Source organism: Lepidochelys kempii, chromosome 2, assembly GCF_965140265.1.
Source record: "Lepidochelys kempii isolate rLepKem1 chromosome 2, rLepKem1.hap2, whole genome shotgun sequence".
NCBI lineage: Eukaryota > Metazoa > Chordata > Testudines > Cheloniidae > Lepidochelys > Lepidochelys kempii.
In genome coordinates this window covers 245,446,012-245,462,387 of record NC_133257.1, presented here as the reverse complement: position 1 = coordinate 245,462,387, position 16,376 = coordinate 245,446,012, and the positions used below count along the sequence as shown (strand labels likewise).

The 16,376-nt window shown below is 40.1% G+C and overlaps 1 protein-coding gene across 6 annotated transcripts in view; it reads left to right on the top strand.

The window, feature by feature from the left end:
- The window catches only part of PFKP (phosphofructokinase, platelet), an 85,164-nt gene that overhangs the window by 32,097 nt on the left and 36,691 nt on the right, over positions 1-16,376 (top strand). For all 6 annotated transcript variants that reach the window (XM_073334465.1, XM_073334467.1, XM_073334466.1 and 3 more), the window contains exons 4-11: positions 2,484-2,673; positions 7,019-7,184; positions 8,868-8,912; positions 9,023-9,131; positions 10,517-10,612; positions 12,413-12,505; positions 13,818-13,943; positions 14,576-14,640. In XM_073334465.1, the coding sequence (XP_073190566.1) occupies positions 2,484-2,673; positions 7,019-7,184; positions 8,868-8,912; positions 9,023-9,131; positions 10,517-10,612; positions 12,413-12,505; positions 13,818-13,943; positions 14,576-14,640 (890 nt within the window). The remainder of the gene's footprint in view (positions 1-2,483; positions 2,674-7,018; positions 7,185-8,867; positions 8,913-9,022; positions 9,132-10,516; positions 10,613-12,412; positions 12,506-13,817; positions 13,944-14,575; positions 14,641-16,376) is intronic.

The window sequence follows — 16,376 nt, the reverse complement described above, 5'->3', positions numbered from 1 at the left end:
TTATGAAACACTGAAGTGATAATCTCCAAATCTTCTGCTAGGAAAAAAGAAAAGCTTCTGCATTATGTCAATGTTACTTTCCAGTATACATTAGAAATACAGTAAAACTACAATCAAGGACAGTAAGCTTGTATAAAAGACAAAATGATGATTATATATTTTCTGTAAAGCTTGCTGACAGATTCTGAACAAATTTTAAACAACTAACAAAATTTTCCAAAAGCCAGGACTTGATGTTCAACTACCCAGACATCTGTTGGGAAAATAATACAGCCGGGCACAGATTATCCAACAAATTCTTGGAATGAATTGGAGACACATTTTATTACAGAAGGTGGAGAAAGTGACTAGGGGAGAGTCTATTCTAGATTTGATTCTGACAAACAGGGAGGAACTGGTTTTAGAATTTGAAGGTGGAAGGCAGCTTGGGTAAAAGTGTCCATGAAATGATAAGAGTTCATGATCTAAAGAATAGTAAGAGGGAAAATAGCACAATAAAAATAATGGAATTTCAAGAAGGCAGACTTTAGCAAACTTAGAGAATTGGTAACAAAGCTCCCGTGGGAATGAATTCTAATGGAAAAAAGAATTCTGGAGAATTGGCAGTTTTTTAAAGAGATATTATTAAGGACACAAGAGCAAACTATTCCAATGCATTTGAAAGAGGAAGCATGGTAAGACACCACCTTGGCTTAACCAGCAGATCTTTAATGACCTGATACTCCAAAAAGAGTTATATTAAAAAGTAGAAACTAGGTCATATTACAAAGAATGACTATAAATAAAACCAACACAAGCAGATAGGGACAAAATTTGAAAGACCAAGGCATAAAGGGTAGCAAGAAAACATTTTACAAATACAATAGAAGCAAAAGGAAGAGCAAGGACAAAGTAGGATCATTACTCAATGAGGAGGGAAAGACAATAACAGAAAAAGCAGCAATGGCTGAAGTGTTATATGCCTTTTTTGTGTCAGTTTTCACCGAAAAGGTTAGCAGTAATCGGATGACTAACATAGTGAACGCCAGTATAAATGGGGGAGGATCTGAGGCTAAAACAGGGAAAGAACAAGTTAAGAATGTCTTCAAGTCCACAGAGCTTGATGAAATACATTCTAGAATACTTAAGGAATTAGCTGAAGAGATCTCTGAGCCATTAGCGATTAACTTTGAGAAAGTCTGGAGGATGAGAGAGATTCCAGGGGACTAGGAAAGGGGAAATATAGTACCTATCTATTAAAAAGGGAATAAGGACAACCCAGGGAATTATAGATCTTAACTTTGTACTCAGAAAGATAATGGAGCAAATTATCAAACAATCAGTTTATAAGCGCCTAGAATAAAATAAAGTGATAAGTAACAGACAACATGGATTTGTCAAGAAAAATCATGTCAAACCAACTTAATAGCCTTATTTGACACGGTAACAAACCTTGTGGATTGAGGGGAAGCAATAGATATGATATAACTCAACTTTAGTAAGGCTTTTGATACAGACGCACATACCTTCTCATAAACATGGTAGAGAAATATATCCTAGATGAACCTACTGTAAGGTGGGCACACAATAGGTTGGAAAAGCGTACTCAGAGTGTAGTTATTAATGCTTCACAATCAGACTGGAAGGACATAACAAGTGGGTCCCTCAGGGATCTGTCCTGGGTCCAGTTCTATTCAAAATGATTTGGATAATGTCACAGAATACACTTATAAAGTTTGTGGATGATACCATGCTGGGAGGGATTGCAAGCTCTGTAAAGGACAAATCTTGACAAACTGGAGAAATGGCCTGAAATACATAGGATGTAATTCAATAAGGACGCATGCAAAATTCTCCACTTAGGAAGAAACAATCAATTGCACAAATACAAAATGGGAAAGGACTTCCAAGCAGGGTGTACTGCAGAAAAGGATCTGAGGGTTATAATGGATCACAAACTAAATACGAGTCAACAATGTAACACTGTTGTAAAAAAAAGCAAACCTCACTCTGGAATGTATTAGCAGAAGTGTTGTAAGTAAGACACGAGAAGTAATTCTTCCACTGCTCTCAGCACTGATAAGACGGAGTATTGTGTCCAGTTCTGGGTGCCACATTTCAGGAAAGATGTGGACAAATTGGAGAAAGTCCAGATGAGCAACAAAAATGATTAAGGGTCTAGAAAACATGACTTGCAAGGAAAGATTGAAAAAAATGGGTTTGTTTAATCTGGAGAAGAGAAGACTGAAGGGAGACAGGATAACAGTCTGCAAGTATGTATCTACCACACTTGTTTCCTGCCTCATTGCCTGATATACATGTACCATAGTTTTTAGAATGTAATTTTCCTAGAGGTTTGGGTAACTCTCTATTATTTTCTAGTGTACTCCCATACTCTTTTTTTGTTAATATTTTCTTAATTAACAAATCAACATAACAAGAATTAGCATTTAACATAAAATATGACAAAGATAAATTAGAACTGATTTATTTCCTTTTTCCAGGGAGGGACAGTTATTGGTAGCGCACGCTGCAAAGAATTTCGTGCCCGGGAAGGCCGTTTGAAGGCAGCTTTCAACTTGATTCAGCGTGGAATCACTAACCTTTGTGTGATTGGTGGTGATGGTAGTTTAACAGGTGCTAATCTCTTTCGTGAAGAATGGAGTGGACTTCTAGAGGAACTGGCACAAAGTGGTAAGTTTGCATCTCTGTGGACATGCAGAACACTTAGATCTTCCTCAACTGATGAAAGAAAATTATGTGTTATTATTACACAGAAAAATTACATTCAAAGAATGTTATTTAGGTTGCAAAGTCAACCACATGACAATTAGGAAATGCTAGATTTATGATTGTTTACACATAACTTTTCAGTCCCTTTGTGCATCCATCCTGTGTTCTCAATGAGTCAGAGTTCCTGTGGGGAAAAAAAATAGCACAGGATCATGTAATTAAAGACTATCGTAATGCATACACAAAAGGGGCCAAATTAAAGTTGCAAAGTGTAACAGTGTGGCTTACCCCATGGGCTGAAGAACCTGGGTCTAAGCCATCCCGATTACAGATTGATCCATACCTTACTCCTGAGGGCATTCTGTACCAAAAAATTAAAAATACTGTGCATGGTATTTTAAAATTCTGCAAAATTCTTGCAAATTTTATTTGTCAAATAAATGTGGAGGCTCCAGTGTGGCATTGGGGAACACAGGCCACTGGCTGCACAGAGGTGGGAGATCACTGTGCAGCTTCCCCTCAGGACACAGACTCAGCGGTGAGGGTGCACCCAACCCTGACACCAGCTGGGTCTTCCTCAGTCCAGCCCCCTGCCCCACAGTGATTTAAATCTCTGCCGGCTTCCTGGGCACCCGAAACATACTGCTGGGGAGGGTCATATGACCGCTCTTGTGGCCTCCCTTTGCTCCCCCATCAGAAAGTCATTTTTTTACAGGGAAGTAAAGAAATCTGCGGAGGACATAAATTCTGTGCATGCACAGTGGAGCAGTATTCCCCCAGGAGTAACACCTGAGGGAATCAGGCAATTCACTATAAAGAGCAGAAGGTGGCTGCAGTAATTGGGGAAGCCCAAGGAATTGCAGCTATGCTCATGGACATTTCAGGGAGAAAAAGGGCTACTGCTGGATCATGACACCAGGGAGCTTGGAGGGTAAAGCCTAGTGAGAAGGAGGCTCCTGAGGGGCAAGAAACTCTAACTGCATTTGGGACTGGACGTCAGAGCCCCAGCGAGGGAGATCTGGGAGGACTGGTGGGGGTGTCATATTGGTATGAAAGAAAAGTTCTGGGAATGAGAAAAAATTCACAGCAGAGTAAATGAATGGATGTTTTCTTTGTGTTGTTGGAATGAATTTTAGTTTGGGGCTCTGGGTTACTGTAAACTGGTCCTTGTATTAAATTAGCCCCAGCCAGGGATACTGTTAATCAGAGAAAGCCTCTGTGAGTTCTTAAAGGGCCCCACGGAGAGGGAAAAAAAGAGGTTAGAAGCTGCAGAGACTTCGCTGGCCACAAGGGGTGCTCAATAACACAGTAATACTTTTACACCAGAGGTGGGAAAACTATGGCCCGCGGGCCACATCCGGCCCGCGGGACCATCCTGCCCGGCCCCTGAGCTCCCGGCCTGGGAGACTAGCCCCCGGCCCCTCCCCTGCTGTCTCCCCTCCCCCACAGCCTCAGCTCACTGCGCCGCCAGCGCTCTGGCCCGCCGCTCCTGCCAGGCAGTGCGCCAACATGGCTGGCTCCATCCTGCCGCTGTGAGCAGCATGGTAAGGGGGCGAGGAAGGGGGGGGGGAGGTTTGGATAGGGGGGTGGGGCAGTCAGGGGACAGGGAGCGGGGGGGGTTGGATAGGGGGTGGGGCAGTCAGGGGACAGGGAGCAGGGGGGGTTGGATAGGGGGTGGCGTCCTGGGTGGGTGGTTAGGGGAGGGGGGTCCCAGGAGGGGGCGGTCAGGGGACAGGGAGCAGGGGGGGTTGGATAGGGGGTGGCGTCCTGGGTGGGTGGTTAGGGGAGGGGGGTCCCAGGAGGGGGCGGTCAGGGGACAGGGAGCAGGGGGGGTTGGATAGGGGGTGGCGTCCTGGGTGGGTGGTTAGGGGAGGGGGGTCCCAGGAGGGGGCGGTCAGGGGACAAGGAGCAGAGGGGGTTGGATAGGTTGGGGGTTCTGAGGGGGGCAGTCGGAGGTAGGAAGTGGGAGGGGGTGGATAGGGGGTGGGGGCCAGGCTGTTCGGGGAGGCACAGCCTTCTCTACCCGGCCCTCCATACAGTTTTGCAATTATGATGAGGCCCTCAGGCGAAAAAGTTTACCCACCCCTGTGTTACACACAGGAAACCATAAATATGGCATTTCCTAAGTTTTAAGTGCTTGACTTTGCATCCTAAATAACTTTATTTAATGTAGTCTTTATGTGTGTAACATTCTAGAGTTTTAATTAAATGAAAAAAGGGTAAAACCAAGTTTTATGATGTGCAGTTTTAACCACCTTTCCATTATGAATCAACAGCAGGGTCTGAATCCTGGACCTCCAGCACTGCTACTTCTTGAAGTACCAGATTAACAACATTGACTGGCACCCAGAGAAGGCTGTTTTCTCTGAGGAGGGAGTGGGTTTCTGGATCTATGGGATTGTTGCGGGGAAGCCCAGTCTGGCCTGGAGTTCTCTCTCCCCCAATCCCAGAAGTCAGGGGTGCTCCTGTCCCATGTGTTACCCCAGAGGGATGACTGGCTTCTGGTATCATGTGGTAGATCTGTGGGTAGTTGGCCTCTCTCTCTCTCTCCCCCCTCCCCCCTTCCCCTTGCCCCCAACCTGGGAGTTGGGGCAGCTTCTGCCCCATGTGATTCCCCCAAGGGTTGGCGGGGGGAATGATAAATAGTCAAATGGTTTATGAGCAGAGAAGTCTGGTTCAGCTCAGCTCTTTCCTCCCCACCTCTGCTTCACAGCTCCTTCAGCTCCTTGGTGCTGCTGGTTTGGGGCTAGCATGAGCTTAGGCTGGGGAATTGTCAGTGAGGTTTTTGGCAGGCTGCCAGAATTTCCCGCAGTTATGTCTTCATTGCATTAGTTTGAGTGAGAAGTTTTCATGTGTGGATAGGGTAGTGGGTAGGGGCAACAACCAAAAAGAGCCAGAGTTATTTCTGCAGTGAAGACATATCCTGAGGAACATGTGAGAGAAAGTAATGGTGATTTTTAATATCTCAGCCAAATCTGAATGGAATTTCACAGGACAAAAAAGGCACTATGTATCCCGAGGGGAAACCCCTACCGAATATTCAGGCTTGCTACAAACAGTAGATTTATAAGAAACCTTTTTAAGGGATAGCGTTGGGCAACCTTTATATAGACTTTGCTACCACCTTCCTCTGTAATAATAGAAAATGTCCCAGCTATTATGTGTTGCTCAGTTGCACCAAAATGGTGCAGTGGACGTGGTTGCAGTGAGGTTGTCTCCTTGATGTTATAAATTGCAGTTTATGTTTGTGTTGGCTCCAGTTCCCATTCCCTTAGTTCACTTCCTCTACTTTAGCCTCTATTTTTCTAAAAATAACTAATCTGAGATTGGAATTTAGTCTTAAACACATGAATAATATACAATCTTTCAACTGAAGTCGCCGGAAATACTCAAGTGAGTAAAGCTACATACTTGTTTTCAGACTCAGCTCCAAGTGTATTGGGCTGTCACATCACATAATCGCTGAGAAACTTCTCAAAAAGATTCCCAGGAACTGAATGAACTATGCATTGCATAATACATTAGCAATGTTACATTTGTGCCCCTTTTGGATAGCCGTATTTTGGTCCTTAAATATTAGACTAAAAAAAAAAAAATGAAAACCCACCCTTTCATACCACATACTTTGCTAGCACAAATTAGAAATTTGTCTTTGGCAAAATTCTGTAACTTTCCTGCATGTAGAATTCTAAATGACTGGCTCAGTATTTTTTCATTGTAGTTTGAGAGAGACATGCTTAGATTTAGAATGTGGCTTCTCCATTCCCACTCACTCCTCAGTCATGAAAGAATGTACTGGAGTCTTTCAGTCACACAGAAAGGGTTTTACCCAGCATTTCATGCTGGTGACCATATATTCCCCCTCGTTTTAGAATTTCCTGTCCACTGGGAACATGCTGAGTCACATCCACAGTTCAGTTGCACCCCTTTACTTCTCTCTGTCCCATACATTGAGAGCGTAATCTAAATGATGGGTTTCGGGTTTAGGGAGTGACAACCTCAAGGCTAGTTCTAAACTCCCTGAACAAATGGCCCAGCAAATCACTCAGTGGGATGAAGTGCTTTTGGTTTGTTCCAAAAGACAGCTGATCTTAAAGAAAAGCTGTCCTCTTGCTCCAAGAAGTTTTATTCAGCTTTTTTAGCTTGGCTAATCCTTTTCCTACGGAAATGTGTTTTTTATTTTAGAAATTTTAACTCTTACAAAAAAAAAAGACTACATTGTTACATTGCAGCTACAGTCTGATTTTGCTTCATCTCATGTGGCTGGCTATTGTTAATGGATGGTTTTACGGCTATTTCTCTGCAGGCAAGATTGAAGAAGAAGCTGTGAAGAAATATGTTTACCTCAACATTGTGGGGATGGTTGGATCCATAGATAATGACTTCTGTGGCACCGATATGACCATTGGTACTGACTCGGCCTTGCACAGAATCATTGAAGTTGTGGATGCCATCATGACCACTGCTCAAAGGTAACAGGATGCATGGGAGAATACACGAAATTTTAAATTACTACGTTTTTCCCAGTGATAAAATCAGGCATGTTTATGATTTAGTTGTCATAGGATACTTCATATGTATGAACTAATGTGATGTAAGGTTCTTAGACTGTTTAGACCCAGAATTACATTGAGAGCAAAAGTTAACCCTCTTGAATTGCTTTGTGTGTTGTGGGAGAGAATTGGGGTGAGGATAGTCTGAGAGATAGAGCATACATGGTCAGGGAGCATTTTTATGTGTGTTTTGTGTTTGTAAATTTAATCCTTTTATTTTGCTAACTGGATTGAATTGTGAAAATATACTTTCTGTTTTCATTTGTGACTTTCTAATTAAAATATGGATGATGATGATGATGATGATGATGATGATGAAAGAAAGATGCTTATAACTTCAGGGAGAATGCAATGTAATCTGGGCAATGATTGTGCAGTGGTAACCTCCATCCTAAAATGCAGCAACACCTTATTTCAGTCCTGGGCCTTTTATGATTGCAGGAGACCAGTCAGGCTGCACTGTTCCAAAATTTGGGGTGTCTGTGAGATATGAGCAAACGTCCATAAGGGAAAACAATGAGAGTGCAAACCTGAGCAAGAGTTAAACTCATATCTTCAGAGGGGAAAAGTTGATATGTTAATCCAGTTTCCATTTGTCCATCACCTTACTATATTCATCATCACAAAACTTTTAAGAGTGAAATTCACTCCTGTACAGATCAGCACAAGGCCCTGTGCACTAGTTAAATGCCTCTTCAGCACAGAGGGCTGGTGGTGATTCTCTGCACAGGGATGAATTTCACCCGAAGGAAACTGGAACTCTGGAAAAGACTTTTCTGAACTGGTGAGAAAAGATATATAGTTACAGCTCAGCTATGTTGTCACTTTGACTGATATTTCTCACTTCGTCAGACATGCGCAATAGTATGAAAATAACAGGCTGCTTCTAGAAGGCAAAAGTATACAGACTTTAGCCAGAGGGGCAGGTGCACTAAAGCTTGGCTTTCTTTTTTAGTATCTCATGCTTCTGCATTGGTATTCCGTGCTACAGAAATACATATGAAAAAACATAGATACTTGATTCAGTTTCACTCTTGACACATAAATCAATGACCATGCTGGTTTTACAGTTAGCCTGGTAATCAATATAGTTATTAGAAACCAAATAGTTACAATCCTTGAAGTGAAACTGCTATGATTGATGGATTAAATATTCTTTCACCCTTTGTTTTTTACTTATTTTTTATGCAAAATTTCGGTCTCTTACGAAAATAAATCAATGCATTTTAGAGAAGCACTACAATAAAAAACTGGTTTGCATGTACAGTGGATGAAAAATAATTAAAGAAATATTTATTGCATTGCTCTTAAACCTTAGCACCCTCCCCTCCCCCCGACCCCATCTCTCCTTGTTATCACCAGTCATTTTGTATATTCCTTACTGTGCACAGCCTGCATCTGGGTAACATCTTCTGGACCTGAAAAGTTTTAAAGAGGGTACAACATTTCCCTGGATCAGACAAGCGATTATATTTTTACTTCTGGGTTTACTGTGTTATTCTTGGTGTCAGGGACTGATCCCAGCTCCCACTGACTTCAATGGGATTTGGATTGGGTCTTTCAATTGCAATAATGTTGTTGATCTCTCTTGTCATTTTATAGCCATCAGAGGACCTTTGTCCTAGAAGTTATGGGAAGACACTGTGGGTATGTACTGTTCTCACCAGTTTGTGTCTAGTAAAATTTAATTATAAAAAAACTAAGATTTGAAGTTTAATTGTCTTCTTATTTGTATTTTTTTAATGTGTGCTTACTAGGTATCTAGCTCTTGTTAGTGCATTAGCTTGTGGTGCGGATTGGGTATTTATTCCGGAATACCCCCCAGAAGAAGGATGGGAGGAGCAGATGTGTGTTAAGCTTTCTGAGGTAAGCTGTTACTGCATCTTGAACATTTTGTATGCCATGTGATGCTCACATCTGAAAAGAGGTGCCTAGCAACATAAATGATATGGGCCAAATCCTGTCCAGTAGGATTCAATCAAATTTTTGCTATTGATTTCAATGGTAGAACTATTTGGTCTTAAATGCCTCTATTCCCACATTCTCCCGCTGTTTGAAGCACAGTTAGATTCCCTCTAGGGCTACCATAGGTCCCACAAACATAGCCATCGTGGATCTGTTTTCTGGTTTGTCATCTTTGTCCCTGGTGTCTTATGCAGAACATTTAATTTTACGCTAGAAACTTTTATACATGCGCATTATTTCAAAGAGCATTAATATAATCTAGTATAAAAGCGGAATTACGTGAGTGCTTTCAAACATGTAGTAATGCATTAGCATACGGAAAGCATACACTACAAAACCAGGATAGTATTCCCATCTCTTTGAATTCACCCACTTAGCCAGCAGAACATTTTTAAAGGGAAGACATTTCCAGCAATTAACTGGTTTCTTTGCTGATACGAGAAGCATATGAGGCACGTTAACACTGAAATCTTGAAAGGAAAAATAAGAACACTTCTTCCACAAGGCTTGTAAAAGTAACAATGAAAAATACTAAATTAAGTATATTAGTAGTAATGAGAATCTAAACTGATGCATTCCTTTTGGTCTCCCAGTGTATGTTTTTCTTTTTGTGTGAGTTTCGGGGAGTGAAAGATCTCCAGGATATGGAGCAGTGTTGAGATTTTTGACAACACTAAATTAATAACCAGGCAAAAACAGTAGAACCTCAGAGTTATGAACCGACCAGTCAACCACACACCTCATTTGGAACTGGAAGTATGCAATCAGGTAGCAGCAGACCAAAAAAACCCAAAAGTAAATACAGTACAGTACTGTGTTAAATGTAAACTACTAAAAAATAAAGGGAAAGTTTGACAAGGTAAGGAAACTATTTCTGTGCTTGTTTCATTTAGATGGTTAAAAGCAGCATTTTTCTTCTGCATAATAAAGTTTCAAAGCTGTATTAAGTCAATGTTTGGTTGTAAACTTTTGAAGAACAACCATAATGTTTTGTTCAGCGTTACAAACAACCTCCATTCCCGAGGTGTTCGTAACTCTGAGGTTCTACTGTATATAGATGTCTTTCTCTCCTTTTTGATTGGATTAGTTGAGCTACAAATACTTTTGGTAAATTATCCAAAGGAAAAGATTCTAGTCACTGGAGTTTAAAATGCAGTAGTTAGCTTTAATGCAGTAGTTAATATGCAGTAGTTAGCTTTCAAAACTCTTTTTTTTAATGGTGTACCTTGTTTCGGGTTTGTTTTTTTTTTTTTTTTTTACAACATCCAGTGTTTTTCTTCTCATAGAACCGTGCACGAAAGAAAAGGCTGAATATCATAATTGTGGCAGAAGGTGCCATTGATTCTCACAACAAACCTATAACTTCAGAAAAGGTTAAGGATGTAAGTATCAAACCTCTTTGTAATACAGCTTCTGCTGTGGCTATAATTTAGTGTAGTTCCCTTTCCACTGCTAAAACTAGAATTTCCACAGGCATTCTGGTAATACAGCCTCTTACAGTACTTGCCAGTTGCATTTTTATGCTTGTGCTTTATGGACTTAATTCAGAGCCCATTGAGGTAAACGGGAATCTTTCAATTGGTTTCCATGGACTTTGGATTGGGACCTATTTTTTGTTAAATTAGAGGGCAGTCAATGAAGTGTTATTTTTAGAGACTTGATCTCTAAGAGATCTGCTTAAATTTGTCTCATATAATTAATTATTAGATGATGGTATCTGATGGTCCTTGGTCGAAAATAAGTGATGGTCTGTCAAGTTTCTGGTGGACTAATGATGCCCTTATCACAATTTACCAGTAAAGGAAACATTTGGGGAAATCTCACCAATGCCAAGGATTAAATAGGCACTGCGAATAGAATTACCCTCTCATGCTTGGGAATGGTCCTTTTTGGAAACAAGTTTTGAAACACATTCGTTGACAGAATGGTGTGAGGAAACTTGAACTGACACTGCCTGTGTGTCACCTGTTCTGTGATTACAGCACTTTGTTCTCCATAGCTGTCAATCTGGCACTTTTCAGGAGCGCTCAAATAATGAAGTAGTCTTTGACTTATCAATATAGAATTGTACTCCATTTAAAAAACTACAAATTAGTTGCACTGATTAGAGTGTTTAAGTAAAAGTATGGGAAATAGTTGTCACTCATCTTGTTTTTTACAGAGGAAAACACTACTTGCTTGTTACACAGACTTCAGTCTGTTAAAAAGTCTAGGAAACTATAAATAGCAGGAATGTAACTCTTGGGGAGAGTGAGTGAGGTGTTCATACATCTCCTTGGTAGGAGAGGGGAAAGTATGCAGTACTTATTTCTGTTTGCTTACATCCTAACCTTACACTATAACAGAGGAGATTTTGATGAATGATCCTATTTTAGTGAGCCTGGACTTGTACGTTACTGATGAGTAAATGGACTGGAAAGAAAATGTAGCTGGAGGCAGTAAATAACTGCATATGTTTTTCTTTTGTGTCTCTTTGTGTTCTTTTTTCAGTATAAAATTATTTCATTCTCTGTGATTTTCCCAGTAAAAACATCAGGCTATTAAACTGCACAGATTTTACTGTTACTGAGAGGGATAAAAAACAACATTTTTAATTTGGTGGAGCGCAAAATTTCTGGAACAAATTGTTGTACCTCCTTTTGTTCATGGACATCAGCCAAAGGCAGTGAATCAGAAAATCTGTATAAGGCTAAATGCCTTCACAGGGGGTTTAATTGCACAATTACTCCAAGATATTTAGTACCGTATATTTATAATATGGTTATAAAGAAACCGTATTATAAATATAGATAGATTATTTTTTCCAGGCTTCTAATTGTGATGTTTAAACCTTTTTTATAAGGTTAAGGACAGCATATATATTTTCTGTTTTTCTGAGTGGTCATTTGTTACTAAATAAATGACATCAGTATGCGTCTCTCTAATTAAAGCATTTTAGCCAAAACAACTTCTTTACCATTCTTAAACTGAACATTACAGTAGGAGTCTGGAGATGAGTTTTCCTAACCTAGATGCAAAGAGACTTAAGTAAATTCCTTAGTTGTGTCACCATTGTTGATTGTGTGACATTTATATCATATATAGTATAATAATACAATATTCCCAGTGTGTGCACACTGTATAACTGCCATAGTGTCGCTGGTATTTTATATTTCTCATTTATGCTTTGAAATTCTTTGCAGCTTGTGGTTCAGCAGCTGGGATTTGACACTCGTGTGACTATCCTGGGTCATGTTCAAAGAGGAGGTACTCCTTCAGCTTTTGATAGAATTTTGGTGAGTGAAGCTATGGTGATAACTTACATCTGTCTGCAAACCCTGGAAGGGTGCATGTTGCAACAGTAGTAGTAATGTGCTTGCACTTATGCATACATTTTCCTTGAAGAATTTTGAATCATTTATAAAAACGAGTTAACACCCTCAATACTTTTGTGCAGTAGCCAAATATAATTATTGTCCCCAACTCAAGCAACAGAAAAGTAAAGTGGTTTGCCCCAGGCAACGTACAGAGACTGTGTCAGAGCCAGGTTTAACACTCAGTAACTACTGGCTCCTAACTCCTTGCTGATTCCATTGCCGCCTCACTATAGGCGATTTAATCCACAATTGGAGAATCACATCAAATCCAAAATTGGTCCACTGAAATCTATACTTAACATGCTTAAATTTTTCTGGTTAGGGGCCGTCTTCTATTCTACTATTTTAGGCATCCCTCTAAATGGACAAAAGAACTGGGAGTTAGACAAAAATATGGATTATGTACAGCAAAACCCTGTACACATGCACTAGAATTGGGGTGACAAAGTGTAAGACCTTGTCTCCACTAGAGTGTGTGCTGGTATAGCTATACAGGTACAGCCATACGGACAAACTCCCACCGCATAGACACAGTTTATATGGTGTTAAAAAAAAAAAGTGCTTTTGCTAGTATAGTGTATACCAGTTCCCCACATGAAAAAAGCTTACTGGTAAAAGAGTGTTTTTTGCCAGTATAACTACAACTACACTAAGGATATTGCTGGTATATAAATGTCATAAAAATAATCACACTACACAGAAGCATTACTATACTGGCAAAAGTTTCTAGTGTACACCTGGCTTTAAACTGCCTTTGCTATTCATCTTTGCAGTGCTACATATCAAAGTCACCAACCTAAATGAATGAAAGGTATAGTTTGTGGATGTGCAGACAGCATGCACATACACATGCTCAGTTATTGCTGATAGGTGCTGTATATGGATATAAGTAGGTGGGTAGATTTTAAAAAAGAATGACCTTCACTATAATGTATTTATTAATAATCGTATTTACTAGTAATCCTATTTCCTTTAGAAGAGCTGTGATTAAAACCTGACTGTGCAGTGGGCTTGACAAGCCAGCTGTGAGAGCAGTCTTACTTGTCCTGTGGGTCACAATATATTAAACATAACCAGCTGTGATCACAGTTATCAAGGAGTGATTGTTTTAACAATGTAAAGAGAAATCTCGGGTACTTCCCTGTTTCTGTGGTGGGAGCCAACTATTTTACTCCTTTTTAGTACTGAGAGCATCCCCAAATACAGAAACATCTCTCTCTGTATTTTTCAGGCAAGCCGTATGGGCGTGGAAGCTGTCCTGGCCCTTCTAGAGGCTACACCAGATACTCCTGCTTGTGTTGTGTCCTTGTCTGGGAACCAAGCTGTCCGTCTGCCTTTAATGGAGTGTGTGCAGATGGTGAGTTCCGGGAGAAGAGCCAGTTTACACTTATTCATTAACTATAGCAAAGTGCTCTAACAATCAATGGTCTGTTATTAGTTATAACACATGAATGGAACACTTAACTGTGTTTGGTAATAATGACCTCTTCTTATGTCTTTGCTGTATGTAATTACTATGTAGTTGTTTTAGGAATAATCACTGACAATGCAGTCCAACAAAGAAACATTGCTGCTTTTTTTCAGATTTGGAAACCTGTATTGTTTTTCAGTTTCATCTGAATCTTTCATTTTGCACCTTGTCTCTTTGATTACAAAATCTCCATCCATTATAGCCCATTTGCATTAATCTGGTTTCCTCCTCCGAAATTATTCAGAGTTCATCCCGATTTAAATTAAAAAAAAATTCTCCTTCTGTGGGTGTTTTAGGTGCCAATCTTCCCTCTCCCGCCCTCAAACTTGCTTGTCCTCTATAGAAATGGAAAGAAAAATATAAAAATGCCAGTGAGATGCAGGTCACAACAGACAACAAATCAATCAGGATTGTCCTTTCAGTATTCCAAATAGTAGTGCTATTTCAGAACCGATCCATTTACAGTACAGTCCTTTTTTTACTAACCTTTTATTCTATTCTTTTAATTAATTTTTAAGACTCAAGAAGTACAGAAAGCAATGGATGAAAGAAAGTTTTGTGAAGCTGTCAGACTTCGTGGAAGGTACAACACATCAAATCATACCCATCTATCTGCTTTAGGAGATACTGAACTGCTTTGTCTTCCCATTAATGTACCAGAGCCTGGGGCTGCTCAGGCATTATTCTGCATAACTAGCCACTCCCTTTCCTCCTGCACCTCAGCTTAACGCTTTGCTGAAGCACAGACAAGAGTTCAGTCTTTACAGGATTTTTCAGAAAGCATTACACAGAGTTAAACCCCAGGGATATTGTATCTAAGACTCTGCTAAATAAATGGTAATAATCCCCAATTAATTTAAAAGAGAGCACCACACTTTCTTAGTTAAGCAAACATTTAATACGCACAAAACACACTTTAAATAGGATAAAATGTTATAAATAGTATTTGGAATACTATGAATAACTTTTAAGGAAAAGCTCTGAGACAGTAAATCTGCTGGTACCTTGTACAGACCTTCCCCCTTTTGTTTCTGTTACAAATATTCAAATATAAGGTTTCAGCATAACATTTTCTGTTCGTTAGCACACACATCAAAGCACATTCTGCTCTGATCTTCTCTCAGAGATGATTTTGCAGTCTTTATGATGTGACCATGGTATGTTGTGAGCACGAGAAATGGGAGCATCTCAATCCTTTAAAACACTTCAGAACCCTGTCATCAAATGAACAGTCGGGGGATCTCCACAGCTAGCAGGAGTGCAGCCTTCAGGTTAACAGCTGACTGGTCCTCTCAGTCTTTGGTAAAACAGTATCTTGTATCCAAAGTGGCACAAGGATTGGGACTCAGTCCACATGGCAGATGCGTGCTTGGTCCTGTGTCAATCAGCCACTGAGTCCACAGGTCTGTCTTTAACTCCTATACTTTTAACCTTCCCCACCCCGGCACTCTGATTGGCTCAGTTCTCAGAGGGTGACTAGAGTGTGACCTGCCCGGTGGTTTGTGCACAATGAGAACTTCCTACAGAGCCTCAGAACCAGCTACTGAGCATGTTAGTTTAACTGCCACATCCTGTTCTACAAGTTTCTAAGCCCTTCTAGCTGAATTGCTCTGTCCTGCTCATTGCATGTGTGCAGAGATACAGAATATCCAACCAAGATCTATGTCTCTTCTCCACTGCTTTTCTTCCCCTCCTAAGAGAAACTAAGTCAAACGCTATAGTACCAGGCATGTGGGTTACATTGACACTGGCTATTTTATTTTTAAGTAATGTCGTTAATTATATTGCTAGTAACAGTGGTAGAGGAGGTTTCAGAGGAGTAACCTAGAAAGGACAGTTATAAAAGTTCATATTCCTATAATTTTCAAAGACAAGAAACGATAATTAACTGCAGCTTGCTTTAAGACTTCAACATAGACTTTGATCCTGATGTAAGTCTACCATTCAGGCGGGAATGAGTCAACAGGATTGTTTGTCTGAGGTGACTGATAATGCTAGTGACTGAATATGTTTGCTTATGCATAAAATTTGGAACCAAGTACATCGTGTATTAGGGTGGGTGGGCCTAGTAAAGGTAGTTTGGTTGTTTTATAAGCACTGCATTAGATCACTGCAAAAACAGTGCAACTCTATTAAGGATTTGTGAAAGTTAGTATAAGAGAAACAAATCAATTATTGCTTCAAGTTGTTTAATGACAAAACACATCCTTACTTATCTGTAGTGCTACTTTGCCTGTTAAATTTTAGAGGGATCTTAGTGACCTTCTCACTGTTATTTTAAATACTTTACATTATTTTCAGAGTTCTAGACTTTTCATC